This window comes from Pongo abelii, chromosome 4 (assembly GCF_028885655.2).
Source record: "Pongo abelii isolate AG06213 chromosome 4, NHGRI_mPonAbe1-v2.0_pri, whole genome shotgun sequence".
In the NCBI taxonomy this organism is placed as follows: domain Eukaryota; kingdom Metazoa; phylum Chordata; class Mammalia; order Primates; family Hominidae; genus Pongo; species Pongo abelii.
Genome location: NC_071989.2, coordinates 181,789,390 through 181,815,261, shown reverse-complemented (window position 1 = coordinate 181,815,261; position 25,872 = coordinate 181,789,390). Strand labels below are relative to the sequence as shown.

Here is a 25,872-nt window from a genome sequence, read left to right as displayed (position 1 = left end):
AAACCCTGTTTCTACTGAAAATACAAAAATTAGCTGGGCATGGTGGCAGGTGCCTGTAATCCCAGCTACTCGGGAGGCTGATGCATGAGAATTGCTTGAACCTGGGAAGTGGAGGTTGCAGTGAGTCGAGATTCAGCCACTGCACACAAGCCGAGGTGAGAGAGCAAGACTCTGTTGCCAAAATAAATACATAAAACTAAAACTAAAATGGGAAAACCCCTACGGCTTTGCTGAAAACACATCTGGAGCACCTAGCACCTAGTAGATGCTCAGTAAATGGAACCTGATCTTATCTTTCAGTTCACTGGAAGGCTCTAACCTTGTGGCTAAGATCTGGGATTTTCTAAACGTGAGACCCATTTTAACCAGAAAAATCAGTAAAATATTACTTATTCCCCAGAGCACGCCTTTGGGTCTCAACTTCCATTCTCTCTCTGGCACTTTTAGCAGAAGGCAAGACGAATCATACAAGAATAGGACAGCAAGAGTGTCCCAGGCACCGCAGGCAGATTCTTTGTGGCTGCCGGGGGCCCACGCACTCTAAGGGCCCTCTGAAGTTACACAGCAACCCATTCAACAGATCAGGTAGCTGAGGCCCAGACAGGGTGTCCTGTCCCCTCAGGCAATTTCCAAGATGTGTTTGTGATGAAGAACATTCCTGTGGGGCAAAGTACCTTAGGCCACAGGTGGGTTCCATCCTTTGGCCAGTGAGGGAGCTCCCTGAATCTCACCACCTCAAGCCTATTGGGAAAACTCTCATTTTCCTGAATGACCAAGGGAGAGAAGATAGCAGACACAACTGACCACATGGGAGGTGCACAAGATGTGTTTGTTGAATAAGTAAAGGAGTGAGTGAGAGAAAGAATGAGGAGCCGATGGGTGGGTTCCAGAGTGAGGGAGTGAATGACTACTCAGGAAAGGCACAGAGTTCCACACCCAAGGCAGGGGCAAAGGTGACTCGCTCAGGGGTGTCAGCTGGGGGCGTGGGGAAGGCAGTGCTGATGAAAAGGTGGGCCTGGAGGGGGAGACCCCGGACGGGGCAGGCAGCAGGTGCCCCTCTCCACTAAGTTGCTGTGCCTGGAGACCCTGCACCTGGAAAGCGATGCCATAGAGGGCCTGGGCTTTGGAGGCTGGCAGAATTGGCTTGGACTCCTCCCATCCATGTGCTCTTGTGCCACCCTAGCTCCCAGTACCTCAGTTTTCTGGTTTTTAAAAATGGGAAGACTGGCTGGGTGCGGTGGCTCATGCCTGTAATCCCAGCACTTTGGGAGGCCGAGGCGGGTGGATCACCTGAGGTCGGGAGTTCGAGACCAGCCTGGACAATATGGTGAAACCCTGTCTCTACTAAAAATACAAAAATTAGCTGAGTATGGTGGCAGGTGCCTGTAATCCTAGCTACTCAGGAGGCTGAGGCAGGAGAATTGCTTGAACTCAGAAGGTGGAGGCTGCAGTGAGCCAAGATCGAGCCACTGCACTCCAGCCTGGGCAACAAGAGTGAAGCTCCATCTCAGAAAAAAAAAAAAAAAAAAAAGGAAGACTAATAATCCTCACCCCCTAGGACTGTGGTGGCATTGACTGAGAGTGGCTTGGTCCCTTGCCACTGCCACGCTCTTGTATCTCCCAAGCAGGCCTCAAGGCTCGGAGACAAGCTGGGGTGGGGTCTTCCCCGTGGGGGATGAGGGAGCAGGGCCGCTGAGCCAGGGAGGGCCACCTCGGCCAGTGCACGCACCACTGCTCTGGGCAGCAGCCACAGCTCCAGAAACAAAAACAAGGACAATTCAATACCTGGGCCCCAGTGAGTCTGAGGGCAGTGCAGGAAGTGGCATTCATCAGACGTCATCCGATAATGCCCCTCTGTTCCCACCAGCAACTTCCTCCCAGGGGTCCCGTCAGCTTCTTGGCCTTCCACTGTGACTAGAATGAAGTCAGCTTGTCTACCTTTAAAAGGGGTGCGTGTGTGTTTCCCTTACATTTTCATTATGGTTCTTAATCCCTTATAATATGGGAAGGATGTGTTCCAGCCGCACTGGACGGGGAGCTAAATGCCTGTTTTTCCACCAGCACGAACGCCTTCCCACTGCATCCTTACTCCCCTCTCCACTACTCTCCCATAGCGTGCAATGGAGAAGCACCATACACACCGCCGTGGGAGGTGAGATTGTGGGCTTTGGAGTAAACACTCCTGCAGTCCAGTCCCAGCTCTGTGGCCCTGGCTGGGAAAGCCAGTTTACCTATCTGAGCCTCAGTTGCCCCATCTGTAGAATGGGGCCCACTGCAGGGACTGGGATGACACTGTCCAGCTGCCTGCTGTACCCTAAGTGCCCAGGAACTGTTCAGTCACTTTCCCTGTTCATTCAGCACTGCTTTAAAAGCGTGTGGAGGAGGTGCCGCATGAGGAAATAAATAATGAATTGGAGTCTCATCAGGCTCCAGCAGCGGCAGACAGGCTGGAGCCGGGGATGAGAACACCAAAGTCGTGGAGGAGGCAGAGGTGGGGGGTGTAGTCCTGGCAGGGAAGTGGTTGACTGGGCCCTGGAAAGGCTGGGGGTGGGGGAGGAGAGAGTGTGGTATCAGGCCTTCCAGAGCTCCGGGGGGCCTCGGGAGAGGCCTCCCGCTGACATTTTTACAATTCCTATGGGCTGCAAAATACCCACCCACCCCACCTCCAAAGAACCTCACTTTGGTTGAGCACCTATTATGTGCTGGGTCTGAGATGGCACCTTCTCCTCTTTTCTCATTCAATCCTTGCCACTGCTAGGTGACCCTCATTTCACAGACAAGCACACAGAGGGTCAGAGAGGGTATGACTTGTCCACAGTCACAGGCCTACCGAGTAAGCAAGGATCACTAGAAGCCAGGTTTGGGAGGCTGCAAAGGGCCTGCTTTTTCTGTTAGCCCACCCTGCCTCATTCCCAGCCGGAAGACCCTTCCTAGCCCTTCTCTTCATGTACAGATAGCTTCCTTGCAGGGAATCTGTCTTCTCAATTCTGTTAAGGTTTACGTAGCAAATATCCTGACGTAAGGGGTCTCCGTCAGCAAAGTGTGTGAAGTCAGAAGCTGTGCGTCTATAAAAACCAGCCTGGTGTGCAAAATGGAGCCCACTCGGTCTCATGTTCCTCTTCCGCCTCTGAACCTGCTCTGGGAACGCACGCGCCCGGAGGCCCCTCTCTGTGTACAGACCCAGTTTGGAGCAATCTGTCTCTGGAACACCTTCTTGAAGATCTAGTTCAGCTCGGAATACCACGGAAGGATCTGAACTGAAGCGTTTCGCACATTTCCAGACCTGAATCACCAAGCTCCTAATATGGGTTCTGTTCTGTCCCTCCGATAACAGAACTCTTCTTGGTTGGGGGTGGACCAAGGCGTACACCTCTCCTTCTATTTGCTCACTGTTTGACACCTATTTATTACCCACATTGATGCACTGGATCTGGAGACCAGAGATGACTAAACCTGGCTTTGTCGGAGCTCGTGGTCCAGGGAAGAGAGACACGGAGGGAACCCTGAGCAGGGTAGCGGGGGCAGAGAGGAGAGAACCGAGGCGGCATATGGGAGCTGGGAAGGCTCTCCTGCCACTCCAGGGCCAAGATGGTCATTTTTCCAACTCACATCATCTTAATGGGTAGAACCTTCTCAGTTTGAAGTTTGTCTCTTGTCAATTCTTTTTTTTATTTTTTATTATTATTTTTTGAGACAGAGTCTTGCTCTGTTGCTCAGGCTAGAGTGCAATGGCACGATCTTGGCTCACTGCAACCTCCGTCTCCCTGGTTCAAGCGATTCTCCTGCCTCAGCCTCCCACGTAGCTGAGATTAAAGGTGTGCACCACCACGCCTGGCTAATTTTTGTATTTTTAGTAGAGACGGGGTTTCACCATGTTAGTCAGGCTGGTCTCGAACTCCTGACCTCGTGATCCGCCCACCTCGGCCTCCCAAAGTGCTGGGATTACAGGCGTGAGCCACTGCGCCCGGCCTTGTCAATTCTTCTCAATGCCCCTGTCCTCTTCCCTGCCCCCAGCACTTGCTGCCTTAGTTTCTGGCAAATGTTTGCAGAAGCCTAAACAGATGAACAAAAGGTGTTAGACATGGGCAGAAAAACTTGCAAACTATCAGCCAACCTGCCTTAGATGGACGTTGGCTTTTTTAATGGTTTGTGTGAAGCTGTGATTTCACCATGCATATTCACAATAAAACTTTGTTTCCTGCTCTAATATCTCTTCCTGATTCCCAGGATGAAAGTCACTGTATCAAATGATCCTGATGTCTGTCCTACCAAGAGTTCTGTGACTTCTGGGGGCTTTGTTGCTGCAACACCCCTGACAGCCCTTGTTTTGGAAGATAGAGGCTCCCGAGACAGTGCTGGGGGTAGGGGATGTTGCAGAGGCAGGCACTGGGGTCAGGTCCAAGCCTTGCCATTTGCTGGCTGTGTGATCTTGGATGAGTTTTTTTCACCTCTCTGAGCCTCAGTTTAATCCATTTATAAAGCAGGAACAAAATCATCTACCTTGAGAGGTTGCTGGGAGGGCTAAAGGAGGTAACTACGTAATTACTTGGCACATAGTAGGTGCTTAATAAGGGTAGCTATATGTTCACTTTTTTCCCTCATCCTGTCTGGCTAGGGAAAATATGATCATCTTTTTTTTTCTTTTTTGAGACAGAGCTGGAGTGCAGTGGCATGATCTTGGCTCACTGCCAAGATCTCCTGCCTCAGCCTCCACAGTAGCTGGGACTACAGGCATGCACCACCACACCTGGATAATTTTTTGTATTTTTAGTAGAGACGAGGTTTCGCCATGTTGGCCAGGCTGGTCTTGAACTCCTAGCCTCAGGCGATCTGCCCACCTTGGCCTCCCAAAGTGCTGGAATTACAAGTGTGAGCCACCGCGCCCAGCTGAAAATATGATCACTTCTTTAGGCAGCTGCCCCTTACACATTTCTGAGCACCTGTGTCCAAGCCAGGCCTTTCACTGGATGCTGGGGACACAGGTAAGTCAGACCTGGAGGTCATCATCAGGCCTGACAACCATGCAGGGCAATCTAAAGTCTGGGGGATTAGTCCCCAGGTTAGAAAGCATGAAGGAGGGCGGCAGGGAGGAACGTCTGTGGGTGGGGCTGCCTGTAGCAACTCTCCCTCATACCCAGGTAAAGCTGTGGCCAAGGGCCCTGAGCACCACTTGAGTTAAGTGAGCTGCGCAACTCTTCAAGAATGATAGGTTTTGAGTAGCACGCAATGGGAGGGTGCCATCGCCATCCAGTACTTCTTGGTAGGCAAAAACCATCCCGGCCATACTGGCCCAACTGGCACTTTGTGACTTCTGGCTGTTCCTCCAAAATAAAATAAACCATTCAAGGAAAGCGATCTGACACCTCTGAAGCCATCCAGTCTGTCACCACAACCCACTTGAAGGCAATCTCAATCTCAAAAAGGGAGCTACAGCAAGTGGCAGGGGACAAATGTGTGTGTGGGAGGGGAGCACTTTGGAGGGGATTACTTGCATGTCGTCAAACAAGATCTGTTTATTCCCTTGGCGCTGGAATGTTCTGATACAGCACAGAGCATCGCTCTGAGCAAGGTGCCCCATGTGCCGAGAGAGAGGAGTTCCAGGAAGCCTGGCTAAAGAGTTCCAGGAGGAAAAACTGTTGTAGGCTAGGGATAAACAAGCCCTTTTGGGACAATGAGACCCCGGAGGGGCAACCTGGAAGCAGCCAGGTACTTAACACTTGGTAATGCATCTGGGAGGCCCCACCTGCCTCTACCCTCCCACCCTCCAGCCCACCCACAGCTGCCTCCCAGCCCCGCAGCCGCCACATGACGACATCCTGACCTAAGCCCCTCTTCATCTGCAGCCCCTCTAAGGAGCTATTTGCAGAGGCCCCCATTTGCCGTTTAGGGGCTTTGCACGCAAGTGTTTAATTTTAAAAAGAGAGAAAGAGAAGCCACAGCAGGTGCCTCCACTTCCATCCCGGCCCCACCCCGCCCTCCGAGGGCTCCCAGGGATCTTTGTGCCGTGTGTGTATGTGTGTGTCTGAGTGCTGGCGTCATCCCCACATCTGCTGCCCTGTGACAAGGGCCTTTGAAGCTCCACAATGACGCCATCTGCCAGGGACAGCCGGCCGGCTGGCTCCTTCAGAGCTGACCCCACGGTTACCATGGCAACCAAGGTGGTGGCACGGGGCCTTCAGAAGAACCACCAGGCTAATGATGTCAGGAAGTTCCCGGCAGCAGTGTGGCCCACAAGCCTGAGGCTTTGCCAGCCCACGCTTGAGCAGAGGTGGATGGGGCAGAGATGGAGGACAAGGACAGGAAGAGAAGGAGGAGTCATAGAGGCATTGGGTCTCTGACGAAGGAAGGGTCTTCCCCGTGGCTTCTTGGAGCCTCCTGCTCTCAGAAGGTCAGCAGCTCACTGGGGAGTCCGTCACCTGCCAAAGGGGGTGGCATGGCCCCATAGGACATGTTATACTGGGCACCTCTGCACATAGTATTCCCTTTCCCGGGCCCTTCCTCCTCAGCTCAAGGCCCATCACAGGGTTCCATTGTTAGAGCTTCCCAAACAAAGGGGATGGCGCCCTCTTGTTTGCCTGCAGTGTCTGGCGCACAACTCCACTAGAGCCGGTCAGTGCTCCCTGGGCTCACTCATCTGCTCCTCCAGCAGGGGGCTCCTTCAAGGCAGGGACTGTGTATGATTCAGCTAACCCTGGTGCCTGCTACAGGGGCTGGCACATAGTGAATTCTAGGAAATGTTAAGTGAATAAATGAAGTTGCCTCATTTCTCAGCCACTTGCCAAGTGATTTCTTTTCTTTTTTCTTTCTTTTTTTTTTTTTTTGAGATGGAGTCTCACTGTATTGCTCAGACCGGAGTGCAGTGGCGTGATCTCGGCTCACTGCAACCTCTGCCTGCCGGGTTCAAGCAATTCTCCTGCCTCACCCTCCCAAGTAGCTGGGACTACAAGCACGTGCCATCACGCCCAGCTGATTTTTTTGTACTTTTAGTGGAGATGGGGTTTCACAATGTTGGTCAGGCTGGTCTCAAACTCCTGACCTGGTGATCCACCCACCTCAGCCTCCCAAAGTGCTGGGATTACATGTGCGAGCCACCGTGCCCTGCCGATTTCTTTCCTTTTTTTTTTTTTTTTTTTTTTTTTTTGAGATAGAGTCTCGCTCTGGCACCCAGGCTGCAGTGCAGTGGCATCAGCTCAGCTCACTGCAACGTCTGCCTTCTGGGTTCAAGGGATTCTCCGGCCTCAGCCTCCTGAGTAGCTGGGACTACAAGTGCTCACCCCCATGCTCGGCTAATGTTTGTATTTTCACTAGAGACGAGGTTTTGCCATGTTGGCCAGGCTGGTCTTGAACTCCTGACCTCAAGTGATCCCCCGCCTCAGCCTCCCAAAGTGCTGGGATTACAGGCATAAGCCACCATGCCCGGCCATTGCCAAATGATTGTAATGCCCAGAGTCTCAGCTGCTTTCCATACAGGAGCAAACAGAAATGGGGACAGAGAAGAGCCTTCTGAACTCTACTGTGAGGCATGGCTGGAGGGGGTTTCTCTGCTATAGTCAATCCTACAGACCCTAGGGCCTCTGAGGAGTGGTCTAGACCTTCATGGAGGCACCAGGGAACCTACTTGTATCTTTGTGTGTGGCTTATCATGGGTGTGGAGTAGGAGAGCTGCAGTAAGAATCAGCACCAAGACCCACTTGGGGTGTGCTACCCTGCGGGGTCTTGGGTTAAATCATTTGCTCACAAATCCCCTGATTTTTTGGGTCCCGGGGTCTGTGCATCTCCCCTCAGAGTAGCTGTACCCATGTCCCTGCACACCAGTACTACATATGGGTTCCCATGGCTTCACATCTTCCCAATCTTTGCAGTAGCAGGTTTTCAATTTCTTTTTTTTTATTTTTTGAGACAGAGTCTCACTCTGTTGCCCAGGCCAGAGTGCACTGGAGTGATCCTGGCTCACTGCAACTTCTGCCTCCCAGGTTCAAGTAATTCTCCCACCTCAGCCTCCCAAGTAGCTGGGATTACAGGCGCACACCACCATGCCCCGCTCATTTTTGTATTTTTAGTAGTGTTTTGCCATGTTGGCTAGGCTGGTCTTGAACTCCTGACCTCAGGTGATCTGCCTGCCTCGGCCTCCCAAAGTGCTGGAATTACAGGTGTGAGCCGGGCAAGTTTTCAATTTCTGTCAGTCCAGTAGGATTCAACTGGGTCTTTTAATATTTTTATTTTTCTGAGACCGGGTCTCACTCTGTTGCCCAGGCTGGAGTGCAGTGGCAGCATCATGGCTTACTGCAGTGTCAACCTCCCATGCTCAAGCAATCCTCCCACCTCAGCCTCCCAAGTAGCTGAAATTACAGGCATGCACCACTATGTCTAGCTAATTTTTTAACTTTTCTTTTGTAGGGAGGGGGTCTTGCTGCGGTGACCAGGCTGGTTTCAAACTCCTGGCCTCAAGTGATCCTCCTGCTTCCACCTCCCAGAGTGCCGGGATTACAGGTGTGAGCTACCACATCTGGCCTGAATTGAGTCTTGTTTTAAATCTCATCCCTCCAATTTCTAGTGAACTTGGGCATCTTGTCACTGCCAGTATCATCTCCTCTGTGAAGAGCTGGTCCTTGGCCTTGTCTATTTTTTTTGGTTGTTAATTTTTTCTTACTGATCTGTAGGAGTTCTTTACATATGAATTCTGAAGGCTACCCCTTTCCCATATGGATGGCAAGTATCTTTTCCCAGGCTGCGTGTGACATTTTTGCGTTATGTTATGTGCCATTTGTTGAACAGAAGTTTCTAACTTTGATGTGGTCAAAGAGAACAGCAAAAAACTGTTCTGAGGCTCATGTAAGCACCAGACTTATGACACCCTTTGTATCTCTCTGTCTGTTTTCCGGGGGGTTCTGTTTTTTAGAGAAAGGGTCTCGCTCTGTTGCCCAGGCTGGAGTGCATGATCATAACTTACTCTAAACTTAAAATCCTGGGCTCAAGTGATCCTCTCACCTCAGCCTCCTAAGTAGCTGGGACTACAGGTGCGTGCACCACCATACCCAGCTAATTTAAGAAGATTCTTAGAGACAGGCTTTCACAATGTTGCCCAGGCTGGTTTCAAACTCCTGGCCTCAAGCGATCCTCCTGCCTCAGCCTCCCAGAGTGCTGGGACTACAAGTGTGAGCCACTGTGCCCCGTCCTACTTGGCTTTTCATATCTGCAAACAGCTTCTCCTTTCACGATTTCCTCTGAGTCCCACAAGGCCCTGGGAGGTGGCAGGAACAGAGATGATCGTTCTTACGTCACAGATGAGAAGGCAGAGACCCTGTCACAACATCCCACTGTTCTGCCTCCTGGCACCCACTCTTTCCTCTTCCAGTAGCTGGTCCCTGCCTTTTCTCTTGAGGAACTTCATTCCTCACAATCTGTGTCCCTGCAGTTTGGATGGGGTTGACATCAGAGAGGGTACAGGGCCTAAGCCTGGCCAACGAGAACATTTGATTTCCCAGGCCACAAGGATGGCATGAGGCCTGAGCTGGGCCAGTGAGAGCTCTGTCCTATCTAGGACTTGGTTAGAATGACTGAGAAAGAGGCCATTTCTACTGGTAAATTCTATTGAAGATGAAGCCAGTATAGTGGAAAGCAGATCCGAAGATAGAGATCTACTCCTGGCAACATTCGAGGCTGGATCCAGCCATGCCTGAGAACATCTCCTCCTCAGGCCAGCTCAAAGTCTGGTTCTGGATCTTCGGTAACAGAGTCCTGACTAATACTGACCTAGTTATTGTGGGAAATGAAAGAGCCAAGACCCTTGATCTTGAACCATCGTTACAAGTATAAAGAAATACAGAAGCATAAGGGCCTCCCAATGCTATATTTATCTTTAGGTCTCAGTTTCCAAATCTGTGAAGTGGGGATAGCCACCCTGTCTCTTCCACCTCAGCTAACTCTAGCTTCTTCAGTACCTCCTGGGCCTCTTGGGTGAAGAAGGGCACCCTGACCCTCCTGTTCTGACCCCAGGACCTTCTGAATGGGAGGCCAGGAAACAGTAGACGTGATAGAAATAATCAGCATAAAGGAAAACTAACATCAGCTTGAAGCTGCCCTAGAGAAAACTGGATGTGCTAGAGACCATGGCAAAAAAGAGAGAACAGGGAGGAAGGAAAGAGAAAAATCGGACCCTATCAGCAGCTATAACTGGAAATTAGACCTGGAAAGAAAATGAGTTAAGTCTTTGGTGCAAAATTTATACATTAAAGGATAAACTCTGCTAAGAATAATTTCCATAACAATAAAAAGCTGGAGAAAATCCTAAACATCTAGTGGAAACATATGGAGACTTGCTTCAGGAATTAAATGGATTTCAGGGCATTCCCCTCTGGAAAATACTTTCTAGACAAATGTCATTGATACTGATGTGTTTCTGACATTTCTCAGCATCCTTAGGGTCAAAGCCTCCTGTGCCCAGCCAGAGCCCCTAGCCCTGCAGGCTGCATCCTGTTTCAGCGAGAGCAGGTGAGGGGTGCCAAGGAAAGAGGCCCAGAGCAGGCACAGGGTGGCTGGCTCAGGGTCCGGCCCACTGCCCCAGGCCACTCACCGTGGTGATGAATCTGTACAGCGGCTGCCGTCTCTCTGTGTACTTGACTGTGATGGGGCTGAGGTCGTAGCGGAACCAGATTGCAGGGATGATGCGGCCCGTGTGGCTGTAGGCGACGTATTCCTGGGGTAGAGGATACGAGAATCAGAAGTACAAACTGTGTCTCAGGGTGGGTGGGGACTGGATTGCAGAGGGCCCCCCAGCAACCCTCCAGAAAGGACTTTCCTCCCTCTCCGCCCCATGAAGCCAGACTCCCCCACTCCCTCTCTCACATCCCTTCCCCTGGAGGCCCTAAACTCTGCCGTGCACAGCTGGGCATTTTTGACCCCCTTGGTTGTTTAGAAATTGACCATGTGAGCTGCAAGCAGCACCAGAATCAGAAAATAAATTAGAAATCAGAGCTGTAAAAGGAAAAGTGCAATTTTTGGCTATTGCCTCCTTCAACCTCTGGGCCATGCGAAATCCATTCATTTATTCAACAATGGTTTGCTGAACGTCCTGCTCTTTCCCCAGAGGGAGTCACAGTCTGCAGAAGGAGGAAGACATAAGAATATCCCTAACACTGCGACATCACGCATGTGGGATGGAGGGACATGGAGAGTTGAGGGGAATGAATGAATGACCCATTCTCCCGGGAGGCATCTGGGAGACTGGGGAGGGGACATTCTGAGCCACACATGATGAATAAGCAGGAGTCCCAGTGTGTGTGCGTGTGACGGGTGTAAACACCGTGTGGGGAGTGGGCTAGCTTCTTCAGAGAAATAGACTGAACTGCAAAGCCAGAAGGCCCCGCCCTGCCACCAACCTCCCTGAGAATGCACACAGCAGGGACTAAGGATACTAAGAGGCTGAACTAACAGTGCGTCCTTGGGCCAGCCCCTCCCTCCCTCAGGGACTTGGCTTCCCCATCTAAACACAGATGGGCCTGGGATGATGACTCCTGGGATCTCTCCAGTTTGGGCACTTCAAGGTGCTAAAGTCTGCAACAACTGGAGGCCAAATTGAACCACTGGGGTACCCCCAACCCCACATGCTGAGCCTGAGGAGCCGAGGCCCCTCCAGGGGTAAGTAACACTGAGCCCTGACCTCCCACTGGGTCACTGCAGCCTGCTCCCGGGCAGAGTGCGGCTGCAGCCATAGAGAAGCTGAGCAAGCTGTTCTGGCTGCTGGGCCTTGCCAAAGCATTGGGAAAAGGAGCTTTGAGTAAGGGAAGACCAGCTTTCTCCAGGAGAGCTGCTGGGGCAGGGTGACTGTCTGGGTCACAAGCCAGAGTTGAGGGACAAAGAAAAACAGTGAAAAACAGCAGCAGTCAGTATCATTTACCTAAAGGCTTTTTTTTTTTTTGGTGGGTTAGGCATTTTTGAAAACATTGCCTCATGTGACAGCACTCTTATAAAGTATCATCTCCATTTTATGAATGAGTAAACTGAGGCACACAGTGGCTATGTGACATGTCTCGGGTCAATAGCTAGTGAATGACTGAGCTGGAATTTGAACTGCAGCGTGGTCCTGAGCTTGCATCTGTGATTTTCCATCTGTTAGCTGCTATGAGCATGTAAGGGTTACAATGAGATGCCCCCCGTGAAACAGTGAATAAAAGAAACAGGGCTCCTGGGAACATCAATTTAGGGCGAGTCAGAACAGAGGGACTAGGTCATTGGACAGAGAGCAGCTCGCAGGTGGGCAGACTCACAGCCCCTTCCTCAGACTGAGGCGTGAGGTGATCAAGAAGCCAGGCTCTGGAGCCCAAGCAAAACCTGTTCTAATCCCCACTCAGCCACTTTATAGCTCTACAACCACCTCTCAGTGCCTCAATGGCCAAATCAACAAAATGGGCTCAATAACAGTCTCAACATCAGAGCTGTCATGATGATTGAGAAGACGGAAGAAGAGAGCTTAGCACGTCTAGCCCCCAGGAAGTACTCAATGAGTGACAGCTATGCCTCCTACTATTGTTATAATTAACTGAGCTAAACAGGTATCACTTATAAGGGGTTTGGGCAGCCTTGGAACAGAAGAAAAAGGACAGTCCTGGTGGTAAGTGGGAAAAACCCATCCACCAGGGTCTAGCAGGGGCATTTCAACCACCAGGTTTGAAGTATTCATGTCCCATTGGTGGGATACCCCCGGGGAAGCCCAAGCCTGTCTTGTCTTGAGACCACTAATTGCCGGATCATCCCACTCTGCAGACTCTCACCATGCTCTGCTGCCCACTAAGGCCTGGCGTCTTCTCCATGACTTTGAGTGTTGGGGTCCTGGGGACACCCCTGTCAATCAACAGCAAATTAATCAACAGCCATCTTGGTGTGACTCGGCAGCCTCATGAGCTTGGGTAAAGTGCCTGTGTCCTGAGAGCAGGAGTGTCTGTCTGTGGTGAGCACCCAGGGGTCTGGGTCTAAAGGACTCAGACGAGATGCAGGGCTGTTTGAGACCTGCAACCCCAGGACCTTTGTAGGATGGAGACTACCTGCTCTTTCTCAAACGCATCACACCCTATCTCCTGGTTAGATCTGTTCTCCTTGACTCTGAGACTGCCACATGGCAGGGACTGGGCCTTTCAATTTTACCCAGAGACAGCGCCTGGCCCAAGCTAATCCCCAGGAAAGGCCTCCAGAAAGGAACCAGAAGAAAGTGTGTCTGTGCAGCCGCCTGTCGTCTCTGCTCTCCGTCAGCAGAGGGCGCCGCCGCACACAGCTCGGCCCAGCCACCGCCCGCGCACCTTGTTGGCCACCGTGTACTGGTAGGAGTACCGCTGCTTGCCACTCTTGTCCTCATAAACCGTGGGCACAATCTTCAGGATGTAGTCGTGGGAGGCCAGGGCTGCGGGAAGGACACAGCAGAATGAAGCAGGGGGATGGGCACTGCCCGCTGACAGCTCTATGTCATTTCAATCCTAAGCCTAAATTCCCTGGGCACGGCAGGGGGCTCATTCCCCACTTTTAACACCAACTAACTGCTCTTCATCTTCTCCCCTTGGATACCGGGAATTGGGAGACTCTATGCATCAGGATCTTTCCTCCTGCACTGTATACATTATTAAAATTCTGGAAACAACCCAAATGTCCATCAATAGAGCAACCATGAAAGAGTGAGTGTTGGCTGGGCGCAGTGGCTCACGCCTGTAATCCCAGTACTTTGGGAGGCCGAGGCGGGTGGATCATCTGCAGTCAGGAGCTTGAGACCAGCCTGCCCAAGATGGTGAAACCCCGTCTCTACTAAAAATTCAAAAATTAGCCAGGTGTGGTGGCGGGTGCCTGTAATCCCAGCTACTCAGGAGGCTGAGGCAGGAGAATCGCTTGAACCTGGGAGGCGGAGGTTGCAGTGAGCTAAGATCACGCTACTGCACTCCAGCCTGGGCGACACAGCAAGACTCCGTCTCAAAAAAAAAAAAAAAAAAAAAAAGTGGGTGCTAGGAGCAGCTATTCTCCAACAGGGAAAAGAACCAAGTCATGGGACAGGATACACATGTGTCCATGGACTGGGGGAGGAGGAGACACTCTCTATCCATGTAAATATATAGGAGAATTATCTGGAAAGATGCCCAAGGAACCACGGGCAGCTTTAGCTTCTGGGGAGGAAGGCAGGATTTGAGAAAGATCCCATTTCATTGTACATCCTCTGACATTGTTTGAATAGTTTTACTTTTAAAACAAACTAGGTTTCAGTATTAAAAAGAAAAGAGCCTATCAACCAGAAAAACTGCACCAATGAAGCACTGATGAACTGAAAATGGGGAAAGAAATCAACAGCATATCAGTTCTTCCTGGATGGGGGAGCTGCTGAAGGCAGGGATGGAGCCTTACTCATCTCTGTGTCCCCAGAGCCCCATGCAGGGCCTGGTACCAAGTGGACCGTGGCAAATGCTTACTGAATGAATGAACGGATGGAAGGATGACTGGACAGGGGCATGAATGAAAGCACAGATGAATCAGCTGCTGATAAGCATGAGGTAACTGGAGTCCAGTTTATGCTGGGCTGATAAAATGCTGGCCCAGAGCTGCCAAATATCACTCAGGAAAGGTATGAACTCTCCTGGGCCTTCTGGGATGCTTATAGGAAGCTCATGGGCCTTCCAGAATCTTGCGTCATGGACTACAGAGCTAAAATAACACAGAAATTTAGGCCTGTGGGTTCTAATCCTGGTCGCATAGTCGAGTCAGTCCCCTTCTGTAAGAAGGCTGGGGATGCAGACAGCTTTCACTGCCCTGACACTCCCTCCCTGCCCCTTGCTGCCAAAGCCATATCTCAGTAAGCAAAGGAAGCGCTTCCTGAATTGTTTTGAGTAGGTTCCTCTGAAAACCCGAGAAAAGTCCTGCAGCCGCAGAGCCCAGTCCATGAAGACTCCAACATCCCTCTGTTCAACCCTGAAATGGTTCTCAGATGTCAGAAGCAGTCGAATCATTTGGAATTAAAAGACACCTGGACCTCTTTCCAGGAGGATCCCGCTAAATGGGTCAAGGGTGGAGCTCAGAATTTGCACTTTTAAAACAAGAGCCCAAGACCATGCTTGAGAGTGGTGTCCAAACGCCTATTGCCCTAGGTTAAAAACTTGATGGAATGAAAAAGTGAATGCCTTATCAAAATCACCCCTGTAATATTTCTTGTTAAAATTTGTACAAGGCTCATGCCTGTAATCCCAGCACTTAGGGAGGCCGAGGTGGGAGGATCACTTGAGGTGAGGAGTTCAAGACCAGCCTGGCCAACATGGTGAAACCCCATATCTACTAAAAATACAAAAATTAGCCAAGCCTGGTGGCACACACCTGTAGTCTCGGCTACTAGGGAGGCTGAAGCAGGAGAATCGCTTGAACCCGGGAGGTGGAGGTTGCAGTGAGCCGCCACTGCACTCCAGCCTGGGCAACAGAGCGAGACTCCATCTCAAAAAAAAAAAGAAAAAATTGTACAAAACACAGGTGATCACCAAGGACAAAATAAAAAATCACCATACATTGACCATCCTCAGAAAACTATGGTTCACATTCTCACATATAAACTGCCAGACATGTTTATACATATGTTTATATTTTCCTAAAATAGGACCATACTGTATCTTTTTTTTTTTTTTTTTTTGAGACAGAGTTTCACTCTGTCACCCAGGCTGGAGTGCAGTGGCATGATCTTGGCTCACTGCAACCTCCACCCTCCGGGTTCAAGTGATTCTCCTTCCTCAGCCTCCTGAGTAGCTGGGACTACAGGCGCCTGCCACCGCGCCCGGCTAATTTTTTGTATTTTTAGTAGAGATGGGGTTTCACCATCTTGGCCAGGCTGGTCTTGAACTCCTGACCTTGTGATCCACCCGCCTCGGCCTCCCAAAGTGCTGGGATTACAGGCGTGAGCCACCGCGCCCAGCCATCTTTTTCTAAGAACTGAACATAAGTTCTAAGACACAGAACATAAGCTCCGCAGAGAGTTTGTTTTATTCATCTCTCTATCCCCAGAACCTAGCCCAATGCCCAGAATATAGTAGGTGCTCAATAAATGTTTGCTGCCTGACTGCCAGTAAGGTCCTGACACACCTCGCTCATCTTGGGCAGTTACCATGCTCAGTCAACCCCCTATGGCTGGACACTGACGTGGTTCCTCATTTTCATTCTTATAAACAATGACCTAATGAACATTATTTTCCTAGATCTTTGTACACTCTCTTAATTATTTCCTTAGCTTACTCTCCTATGAGTACAATTGATGACTCAAAGGCAATGACCATTTTTGAGGCCTTTGATACAATTTGCCAAATGCCCACTGGAGACACTGCAGTTAATTACACCCATGTGGATTCCTTGTGAGTTGACCATTCCTAGAGACTGCTGGCTCCAACCTGGTCTAGGCCGGCCCACATTCCCTTCAGGCTCACTCCCTCCTCCCCTACCCGCAAAATCTTCTTATGGAAAAATTCAAACCTAAAACATAGGGAATCGTATAATGGACTCCCACGTACCCATTTCCCAACTTCAGCAATTACCAACGTACGGCCAATCTTGTTTAATCCCTATCCCACCACTGGAGTGGGGCCCAGAATCTGCATTCTTAAAACCAGCAGCCCATATATATGTGTGTGTGTGTATACTTATACACACATACACACACACACACACACACACACACACACACACATATATATATATGACAGCCCATATTATGTGAATACATATACATGACAAGCTGGTTTCATCCCAGTTATATCATTCGGGACCAGTTAAACAGTTCAGTACCACAATACAAGATACAATTCGATATAGGAAAGGTTCTCCTTCGATTCTGCCCCAGGGGATCTCGTTCCTGAAGTTAGCTGCTGACGACAATGAAGAGAACAGCCAACATTTATTGAGCGCTCACAATGTGGCAGGCCGTGTACTAAACTCTGTACACGTATCTCATTAATCCTCATGGCAAGGCTTAAGGTGGAGAGGATTCTTCCCACTTTACAGATGCAGAAACTGAGGCTTAGCAGAGTTAAATGACTTTCCCAAGACCACAGGGCTGGGAAAGAGTGGAGCAAGACACTGGAGGCCGAGGTCCTCATGACCGCACTCCACCACCATCCAGCAGGAGCTCTTCCACAGTGGCCTCCAGGCCTCTTATCATCGATTATATACCCACTATACCCTGGGCATAGGGCTGGGTCCTGGGGACAAAGCCATGGGCAAGGCAGAGTGCTATGTTCTAGCTGGTGCAACAGCCAAGGGCAGCAGATGAGTGGGAGAACAAGGTGATTTCAGAGAGTGGTCTATGCTAGGAAGAAAAAACAGGTTTGTCCTTAGGAGTGAGGGTTACTTTAGATAGGGTGACCAGCGAGGGCTTCTTGGAGGCGGTGGCATTTGAACTGAGACCTTAATGCCAAGAAACAACCCCCATAGCAAGACGTGGGCACAGAGGGACCTACAAAGGCAAAGGCCCAGCGCTGGGGACTGAGCTTGGGAGCCGAGGAAATAAAAGCCAGCCCTTCCCCGGCTGTCCATTGCTTGATCTCATGCTTTTTTCTCTCCACTTAAGCCAGCCTGAGATGGCTTTCGTCACTAGCCCTGGAGAAGGCAAGGTTTTCTATCCACACCTTCTCTCTGCTTGCACACTCCGGGCCTTCTTATGTTGATCCTCTTTCCTGTCCAGCAGCTGAGGGTCTGTCGTAGCTGCAGACATTTGTGGACAGCCAACGTTGGATGACATGTTACCATGACACAAAACAACAGTGACCACGGCACCACACCAAGAATCATCTACCTCTATTACAACCAGACATTTGCACTCAAATAAGGAGGTGCTGCCGTATACTTATCCGTTGCTGGAGGCAGCATGAATGGGAACCAGACACAGCTGGAAAGCAACCGGGTAACAGAGCGCCAACCCTGTACATATCAGAGGCATTACTGCCACAGTGAAACACAGGAAACGACAGATGCTTTCAGTGAGAAGACAATGACTTAGAAAAGCAGAGCAGAGTGGGGACGGATCACCTGAGGTCAGGAGTTCGAGACCAGCCTGGCCAATGTGGTGAAACCCTGTCTCAACTAAAAATACAGAAAATTAGCCGGACATTGTGGTGGGCACCTGTAATCCCAGCTACTCGGGAGACTGAGACAGGAGAATTGCTTGAACCCAGGAGGCTGAGGTTGCAGTGAGCTGAGACTGTGCCATTGCACTCCAGCCTGGGTGACAGAGTGAGACTCTGTCTCAAAAAAAAAAAAAAAAAAAAAAAAAGAAAAGCACAGCAGAGCTGCAAGATGGACAACTGTGCTCCCATTACAACTGGAAAGTAAGAAAATCGTGGCTATGTAATAAGGTCAAGTACAAAAAGCAGACGATAAACTGCAATCCATGCCTTGGAAAAAAAGAAAAGTGACTTCTGCTTACGGACAAGGATTCACAGGGACACAGGAAAATGAGGTTTGATTTGTCAGGGGGCAGGTCACAGAGGGATGTTTTCTTTGCCTTGGATCCCTGACAACGGGAGAGCAAACACATTTCAGGAAATAATAAGAAAAGATGTGGGTTAAAAGGTGAGCTCAAGTGAGGAAATAAGAAAAATCCAGGTACCCTGTGCAGCAGTGGGTCTGCGGGTCTGCTTGAGCGGACAGGCCTCCGGGCCCATTCTGTGCATGTGTCTGAGCCCACGTGAGCTCATGTGTGTTGGTGTGCACGCACAAGTATGTGTGCTGTCCTGTCTGCGTGTGGAGATGTGCTGTTCTCTTTGATCTGGGCCAAAGTGCCAGGGAGCTAAGGAGGGCGAGGACTCTAGGAGGAGCCACTGTCGATGGGAGGAGTCTGAGCAGGAGGAGAGTGAGGTGTGGGGGAGGCAGCCATGTGGTCAGAGCTGACTGGGCCACCCACAGACCTGTTCTCACGGTGCGACCTGGAGCCAGAACAGATTCTGGTTCTGCCATAGCTCCCTGTGGGATCTTAGGTAATTAGTTCAACTAAGGATGATGATGTGGCTGTGATGACAGCAACAATAATGGTAACAGCTGGTATCCACTGTGTGCGTGCGTCTGCTGTGCCAAGGGAGGGCATGTATCTTCCCAGGGACAAGCCTTCTTCCTTCTCCGTCAGGGTCTGGGTCTGGACGGGGCTGGGTCCACCCTCCCACTGGCTAGCTGTGGGAATGGAGTGTAAGCAGCAGCCTCCCTGCCTTGGAGTGGGTGCTGCACAGGCACCCCCACCTCTCTGCCCTCCCCCTCCCTGCCTGCTGTACTGCGCATCTTCGAGCAGAAGGCTGTTCCCAGCAGGGATACATACGGTTGGAGGTGAGTCTGTCTGCTCCCCCGAGAGCATTGAAAGCTCCGTGGATGTTCTGGACCTGTGGAAAAATGCAGTGAGGGGATGGTCCCCAGGACACCTCCACCTCCAGGCCTGGCCCTGGCTGTGGGGGATGGCCAGGTACCACCTGGTCTAGGAACCCTACCAATGTGTAAAAGGGGGCTCCAGCAGATTTGTGGGGAGCAAGAGGCAGCAGAGGCCTGGCACACAGTAGGCACAAGCTTGTTTCCCATCTCTAGCCCCTACTATGTGCTGCTCCATCCTGGCCCCTTCATATAATTTCATTTCATGCCCCTAATGATGTATTATTGGGCCCATTTTACAGAAGAGCAAATCAAGGCTTGGAAAGACACCAAAACTTGCCCGGCTGGTAAGTGGCTAAGCTAAACTCTGAAATCAGGTCTGTCTGACACTAAGCTGGACTCTTTCCATGAAGTCACACAGAAAATTCAAGTGAACGTGGATTCTGGGTCCCAGAAGTTTTCTCCTGAGATCCCAGGGTCCTCTGAAAGGCCCATAGAGGAGTCCAGGCAGGGATGCCCCAGAGCTGTGGGCCCCCCATCATGTCTGCTGCAGAGAACATATAGCAGATGTGAAGAGAACCCTCCTCCGGGCAGTGGGGTGGGCTGCTGTAGAGTGGGGCTGAAAACCACATCCCACCTTTTCTCCGAGGACAATGGGAAACCAGGTTGGCCTCAAGGAACATCTAAAGCAGGACAAGGCATACCTGGTAAATGGAGCGTGCTACCATGGGCATGGTTAACAGGGGTTATCGAGCTAGACACCCTGGAGGGCTTCCTGGAGGAAATGACATTGACACCAAGATGTGGAGGAAAGTGGGAAGTTAAACTGGCAAGCAGCATGTACAAAGGCTTGAGTATGGAGACAGGCCTACATGGCCCCCAGGAGGAAGGAGAGTGAGGTGTCTGAATAGAAGGAAGCAGGAGACATCAGAGAGGTAGGTGGGGACGTGATTCTGTGGAGATGGCCACTCCAGGAGCAGCGGGCAGCAGTGGGGCGGCGTAATCCCTGATCCTGGTCTCAGGCGGCTGATGTTTACTGAGCACTTAACACAACTGCATGTTCTCAACAAGCAACTCCTCAACAACTGGAAGGAACTGCAATTCCTCAACAAGGAAAAGGAAGTTTGTCTATTTGCTGGCTTGAGACTGACCGTGTGAAGGCTTCATTTCTAACCCATGAGAATGGTGGTTACAGAGACAAGAAGGCTAGAATGTTCTCTTCCATTGTCATGTGTCATGGCTTTATCTCACATTCATTTATACCATTTATTTTTATTTTTTTTGAGAGGAGTCTTACTCTTTCACCCAGGCTGGAGTACAGTGGCGCGATGCCGGCTCACTGCAATCTCCACCTCCCGGGTTCAAGTGATTCTCCTGCCTCAGCCTCCTGAGTAGCTGGGATTACAGGTGCCCGCCACCACGCCCGGCTAATTTTTGTATTTTTAGTAGAGGTGGAGTTTCACCATGTTGGCCAGGCTGGTCCCAAACTTCTGACCTCAAGCAGTTCACCCGCCTAAGCCTTCCACAGTGCTGGGATTACAGGTGGGAGCCACCACGCCCGGCCTGTACCATTATTTGATCAACATCTGTCTTCCCCCCTAGACTGGAAGCTCCAGGTGGGCAGGGACCATGTTTGTCCTCACCAAGGTATGCGAGGCCTGGCACACGGTAGGTACTTCGTAAATATTTGTTGAATAGATGGATGGACAGAAAATGAATGGATGGATGGGCCCTAAGCTAAGTTTTGTACATTTTCTAAAAAATCAGATTTCCACCCCACTAATGACTAAACTTGGGACTGTAGTTTCTGTGTCCTTCTGTTTTGCCCCTGCATGCGGCAATGCGAGACCACTGCTCCCCACTCCTCAGCTCCTCCTCTGCTCCTCTCCCCTCCACCCTGCCTTGGTCTGGGCCCTTCCCTCACCTCCCTGCCTATAGTCTTGCCTCCTGGGTCCATCTTCCTCATTGCAGATGGGTGCTCTGAGTCACCAACCAGACCTTCAGTCTCGACCTTCTTCAATCTAACATGGGTCTCTCGCACCCCACACACCCCACCTGCCGGCTCCCACTTCAGGCAAGTGCTCTGGGCCCTCTCAGCTGCCAAGCGAGCCCTTGTGCCCTGGACCATCTCGGCATAGAACAACATGCCGTGTCACATACGCTTACTGATCCAGTTTTCTGAAAGTAACCTTGAGGGTCTTTCATATGAAAACTGCCAGCTGGGTGCTCTAGGAGAGGGGTGATGTTTGAGACGCCCCTGCCTAGGACACATTTTCCTGTTCTGTTCCTGGTGAAACCCTTCTTACCCTTCCAGGCTTGGCTTAGATGTCACCTTAAGGATAACTCTTCCTTGTGCCCAGAGAGGGCAGAGGGCACTGGGTGACAGAGCCCCTGAAGGCCCACCCACGGCCATGCCATCTCGAGTGTCCCCTGCTCACCTGTAGCGTGTCCCCAAAGGAGAGCTTGTGGATGACATGCGTCATGTCTGGGTTCTGTGGCTGGGCCGTGGCACTGTGTGTGGACACGTGGAAGTTGCCGGGGACCTGGGGGAGAAATGTGAGTTTCAGGAGTTTGGTCGACTTCTCCAGGGGGCGGAATGTTGGGGCCTCGCCCTGTGTGATCCAGGGAGGACACTGGAATCAGGCAGATCTGGGTTTGGATCCTGCTTGTATCATTTTCAACTGTGCAAAGGAGTCATCCCATCTCTCTGGGCCTCAGGCTCCTCATCTGCAGAATGGGGGCACTACCATAGCTTCCGAGGAGGCTGCCAGGACTATCTGGTGAGAGGGTGCATGTGAAGTGCCCATCTGGGCGATGGGCACAAAGCCAGGACTCATGGCAGCTGCTCCCCCTCCAGCTCTGTGGATTCTGGGCGGCTGACCCCACAGTCAGCTGGGGGATGACCTCTGAGCCTACAGACTAATGCGGCTTCCTCGGACTCCAAACCCCTATCATTTCCTTCCCAAGTTTGCCCCAGTGCCCTAGACAGGGGATCCCTGATGGACAGACTGTGGTAGCCTCATCTCTTCCCTGGGTCTCAAGCCCTTGCAGAGCCAAGCCAGCAAGAGGTGCTGGATGAGTATTTATAGAACGAAGGATGCTGGTGACAACCATGTGGCAGGAGCCACCTCAGCTTCTCCTTGTTTCAGCACGAAGTCCCTCCTCCTCCTCCTCCTCCCAGATGCTCAGACTAGAACCCTTGGTATGATCCTGGAACCCCCCTTTCTCACTCCCGACATCCCATCCATCAGCTGAAACCGTGTCAGCTCCACCTTCCAAACACACCTGGCGCCTGACCTCTTCTCTGCTGCCCTGGTCCAAGGTCATTTCTTCATGGACAAGAATGGCAGGCTCCTCCCTGGGCTCCCAGCTTCCACGTTCCCCACAGCCTGGGCCTTTTCCCAATAATGACTGTTAAGATCTTTTTAAATCCTACATCAGATCTCATCACTCCTCTGCCCAGAACCCTCCACGGCTTCTATTCTCTCGGAGTCCAGGTCCATGTCCTCGTGGGGGCCCACAGGCCACATCTGGCCACTGGCCAAGCATCATGTCCCCACCTCTTGGCCTCCTGCCGCTGTGTCCTCTGCTGCTTCCTGTCTGGTCTCCCTGCCGTGCCGGGAACAGCATCCAGTTGGCCCCATTTTAGGCCTTTGTGCCTGCACCCCTTCCTGGGACCCTCTTCCACATGGCCCTCCCTCGGCCCTTCAGGGCCCAACAGAGAGGCCCTCCACGTCCACCTGTGCAAAAGAGCACCCTGGCCCCCATTCCTCATCCCCTTACCTGCTACAGCCTCTGGGATCACCTGCCATCTCATACCCATCCTGTTCTCGTCTGCCTCCTCCCATTAGCATGTCCACGCCCTGCTGTGCTCCCCAGACTCCGACGCATAGCAGGTGCTCAATAGACACTTATTGAATGAATGAATGACTAAACAAACGACACTGAATCCTTTGACTTTGTCATCTGATAATTCCCATTTTACAGAAAAGAAAATGGAGGCTCAGAGCAGTGAAGAAACTTGCGAAGGTCATATGTCGAGAGCTGCAGTCTGAGCTCACGTCTATTGGACACACTGCTCCCTCCTCTGATGCCTGGATGCCATCTACCTCTGCAGCCTGGGCTGATGGCCACATGGCGCCAGTTCTTCAGGAGATGCCGGGACTGGGGAGATGAGCAGACAAGAATCTGGCCTTGGCCAAGCCCCTGTGACACAGTCTTGGAACAGACAATGAGACTCTGTGGGATCCACCCTGGCCCAGAGGAATTTGCAGACCATGGGGGTTACAGGGAAGGCCCCCGGCTCACCTGAGGGTGCAGGCTGTATTCAGGGAGGGCTTCCCAGGGGAAAGGACATCCTGTGTTAAGGCTCTGAAGGTGAGACTGCATTACTCAGGAAGAGAGCGAAATGCATCTGGGCAGAGGGAACGGCATGAACAGGTGCAGAGGACAGAAACTGCCCAGCATGTGGGCTGTCTAAGGAACTAAAAGAGTCTGGTATTATTGAACTCCAAATTAGATGGAGGTGGCGGTGCTGGCAGCAGCAGGAAACAAAGAGGCACAAGGGAGGAGTTGGGGCTGTTTATCAGAGGTCCCCAAATGCCACACTGAAAAATTCAGGGTTTACCTTATTCCAGCCCAATAAAGAAGACTGTGTGAGCTGTGTCTGAGGAGGGAATATAGCTTATTGTGCAGCAGCCCATCAAAGTCTGATTTTGTAAGCATGTCTGTTTCAAACACAAAGTTGTGGACTTCCTGCAGGAATATTCCTACTTCAGCAGGGCCCGAGCTTGTGACTGACAGGGGAGGCATCAAGCTGACAGCCTGTGGCCTCGGCCTCAGCAAACTCGCAGTGGAGCGAGCTGCAGGCTACAGTGGAGAAGGGACACTTGCTGGGTCAGGAGTGGAGCAGAAACAACAGCGTGGCAAGATCTCCCTCGAGGGACAGCATCGCCTGCTTCAGGGATCCAATAACCCATGGTAGAGCGGTTGCTCTGAGTTCTACACGTGTCCTCAAGCCCAGCCCCACTTCCTAGGTGGGGAGCCTTAGGCGAGGTCAGTAACCACTCCATGCCTCAGTTTTTCCATCAGCAAAATGGGCGTAAAGCCAGAAGGTTACTGGGAGGATTCATTGAGGTGATGCATGCAAAGCAGCCCACAGCTGGCCTCAGATCGGGTTTGTAGGGTGAACACGTTTGTCATCGGAGCCAACCAAGAAGGGCCCTCCCGGAAGAGGGAACACTCACGGGCAGGGCGTGAGGAAAAGCCCACTGTGAGTTTTAACATTTATGCCTCATTTTCACTGATAAAAATAATGCCTGGATACATTTTCATGATAAAACAGTCATGAGACACGGTCAGACTAAAGACCCTGTTGCTGACCACCCCTGGGAGTAAGAAACCCACAGCCATAAGGCGTGTGTCCTCCCAGAGTTTTTCTACACAGTGACACAGGGCCTTCCTTCTGCAGATCGGGCCATGGCAGAGTTCAGAACAGGGAGTGGGGCCTGGGCCTTGTGCTCCTGGAGTGAAGTGAGTCAAGAAGGCTGTCCCCTCAGCACCTGCCACCCCTGCCGGGCCGCGCGAGGCTGTGACTCAGGAACCCACTCCCCCTCCACACCAAATCCATCACAGGTGGCTGACTCATACCAGCACATGCTGGGCTGAAGAAAGAAACAGCAACGCTTTTAGAGCCTGTGACTTAGGAACCTACGTCAGTGTCTCTGATGGATTTTAAAAACATATAGCTGGAGCCAGGCCCCACACCCCTCACCCCATCCTGTCCTCCTCCTGCGGGGCTGGCTGATGAAACAAGGTCACCGTGGGGTCTCAGGTGGGGCTGCCGCTGCTGCTCAAAACACGCAAACTCTGACATCTGGCTGCTGGCCAACTTCCCGGGGGTCGGATAAGGAGGCCATGGGACAAGTCTCAGCCTGATGCTGGGAGAGAGGTGTGGGGACTGGCTGCTGACCTTGCCATCACAGCACACGGACCCCGGTGGCTTCTTTGAGCACCTCTTGATGGGCGGTTCCTCAAAGGGAGAGTGGCTGGGCTGGGGTGGGGGACGGTCTCTACTCCCTCCAGGAGTATGGGGCAGAGGGTGCCCTAGGCTGTGACCCGGGGCACACAGACACAGCTGGTCATGACATGTGTAACCAAGATGTTGGGAGCTCAGAGGGCCAGGGACCTGGTGCTAGGCTGCCTGTGTGAAAATCCTGGCTGCGTGACCTTGACCAGGTCACTTAACCTCCCGTGCCTCAGTTTCCTCCAGGCTACTGTGAAGACTAAAGGAGCTAATATGTGAAAAGGGCTGGGTAAGAACCCAGTACGTGGCAGCCATAACGTGGGTCTAACAAAGGCTGGTGTGAGCCTTTCAAAGACTCCCTGGCACTCCGCTGACCAGAGAGGACCCATTTCTTGGACGCCCTCCATGTGCCTTTCACAGGCGCACTTGTAAGGTGGGTGCCAGCTGATGAGGTCATGGAAACTTTGCACTGACAGGAGATAAGGCAGGCCAGGATGCTT

The 25,872-nt window shown here is 51.5% G+C and overlaps 1 protein-coding gene across 3 annotated transcripts in view; it reads right to left on the bottom strand.

Moving 5' to 3' along the window:
* Positions 1–25,872, bottom strand: part of ERGIC1 (endoplasmic reticulum-golgi intermediate compartment 1) — a 117,574-nt gene that overhangs the window by 6,720 nt on the left and 84,982 nt on the right. For all 3 annotated transcript variants that reach the window (XM_009241287.4, XM_024246878.3, XM_009241289.4), the window contains 4 exons: positions 21,786–21,890; positions 19,304–19,364; positions 13,293–13,393; positions 10,574–10,696 (listed from right to left, as the gene is read on the bottom strand). In XM_009241287.4, the coding sequence (XP_009239562.2) occupies positions 10,574–10,696; positions 13,293–13,393; positions 19,304–19,364; positions 21,786–21,890 (390 nt within the window). The remainder of the gene's footprint in view (positions 1–10,573; positions 10,697–13,292; positions 13,394–19,303; positions 19,365–21,785; positions 21,891–25,872) is intronic.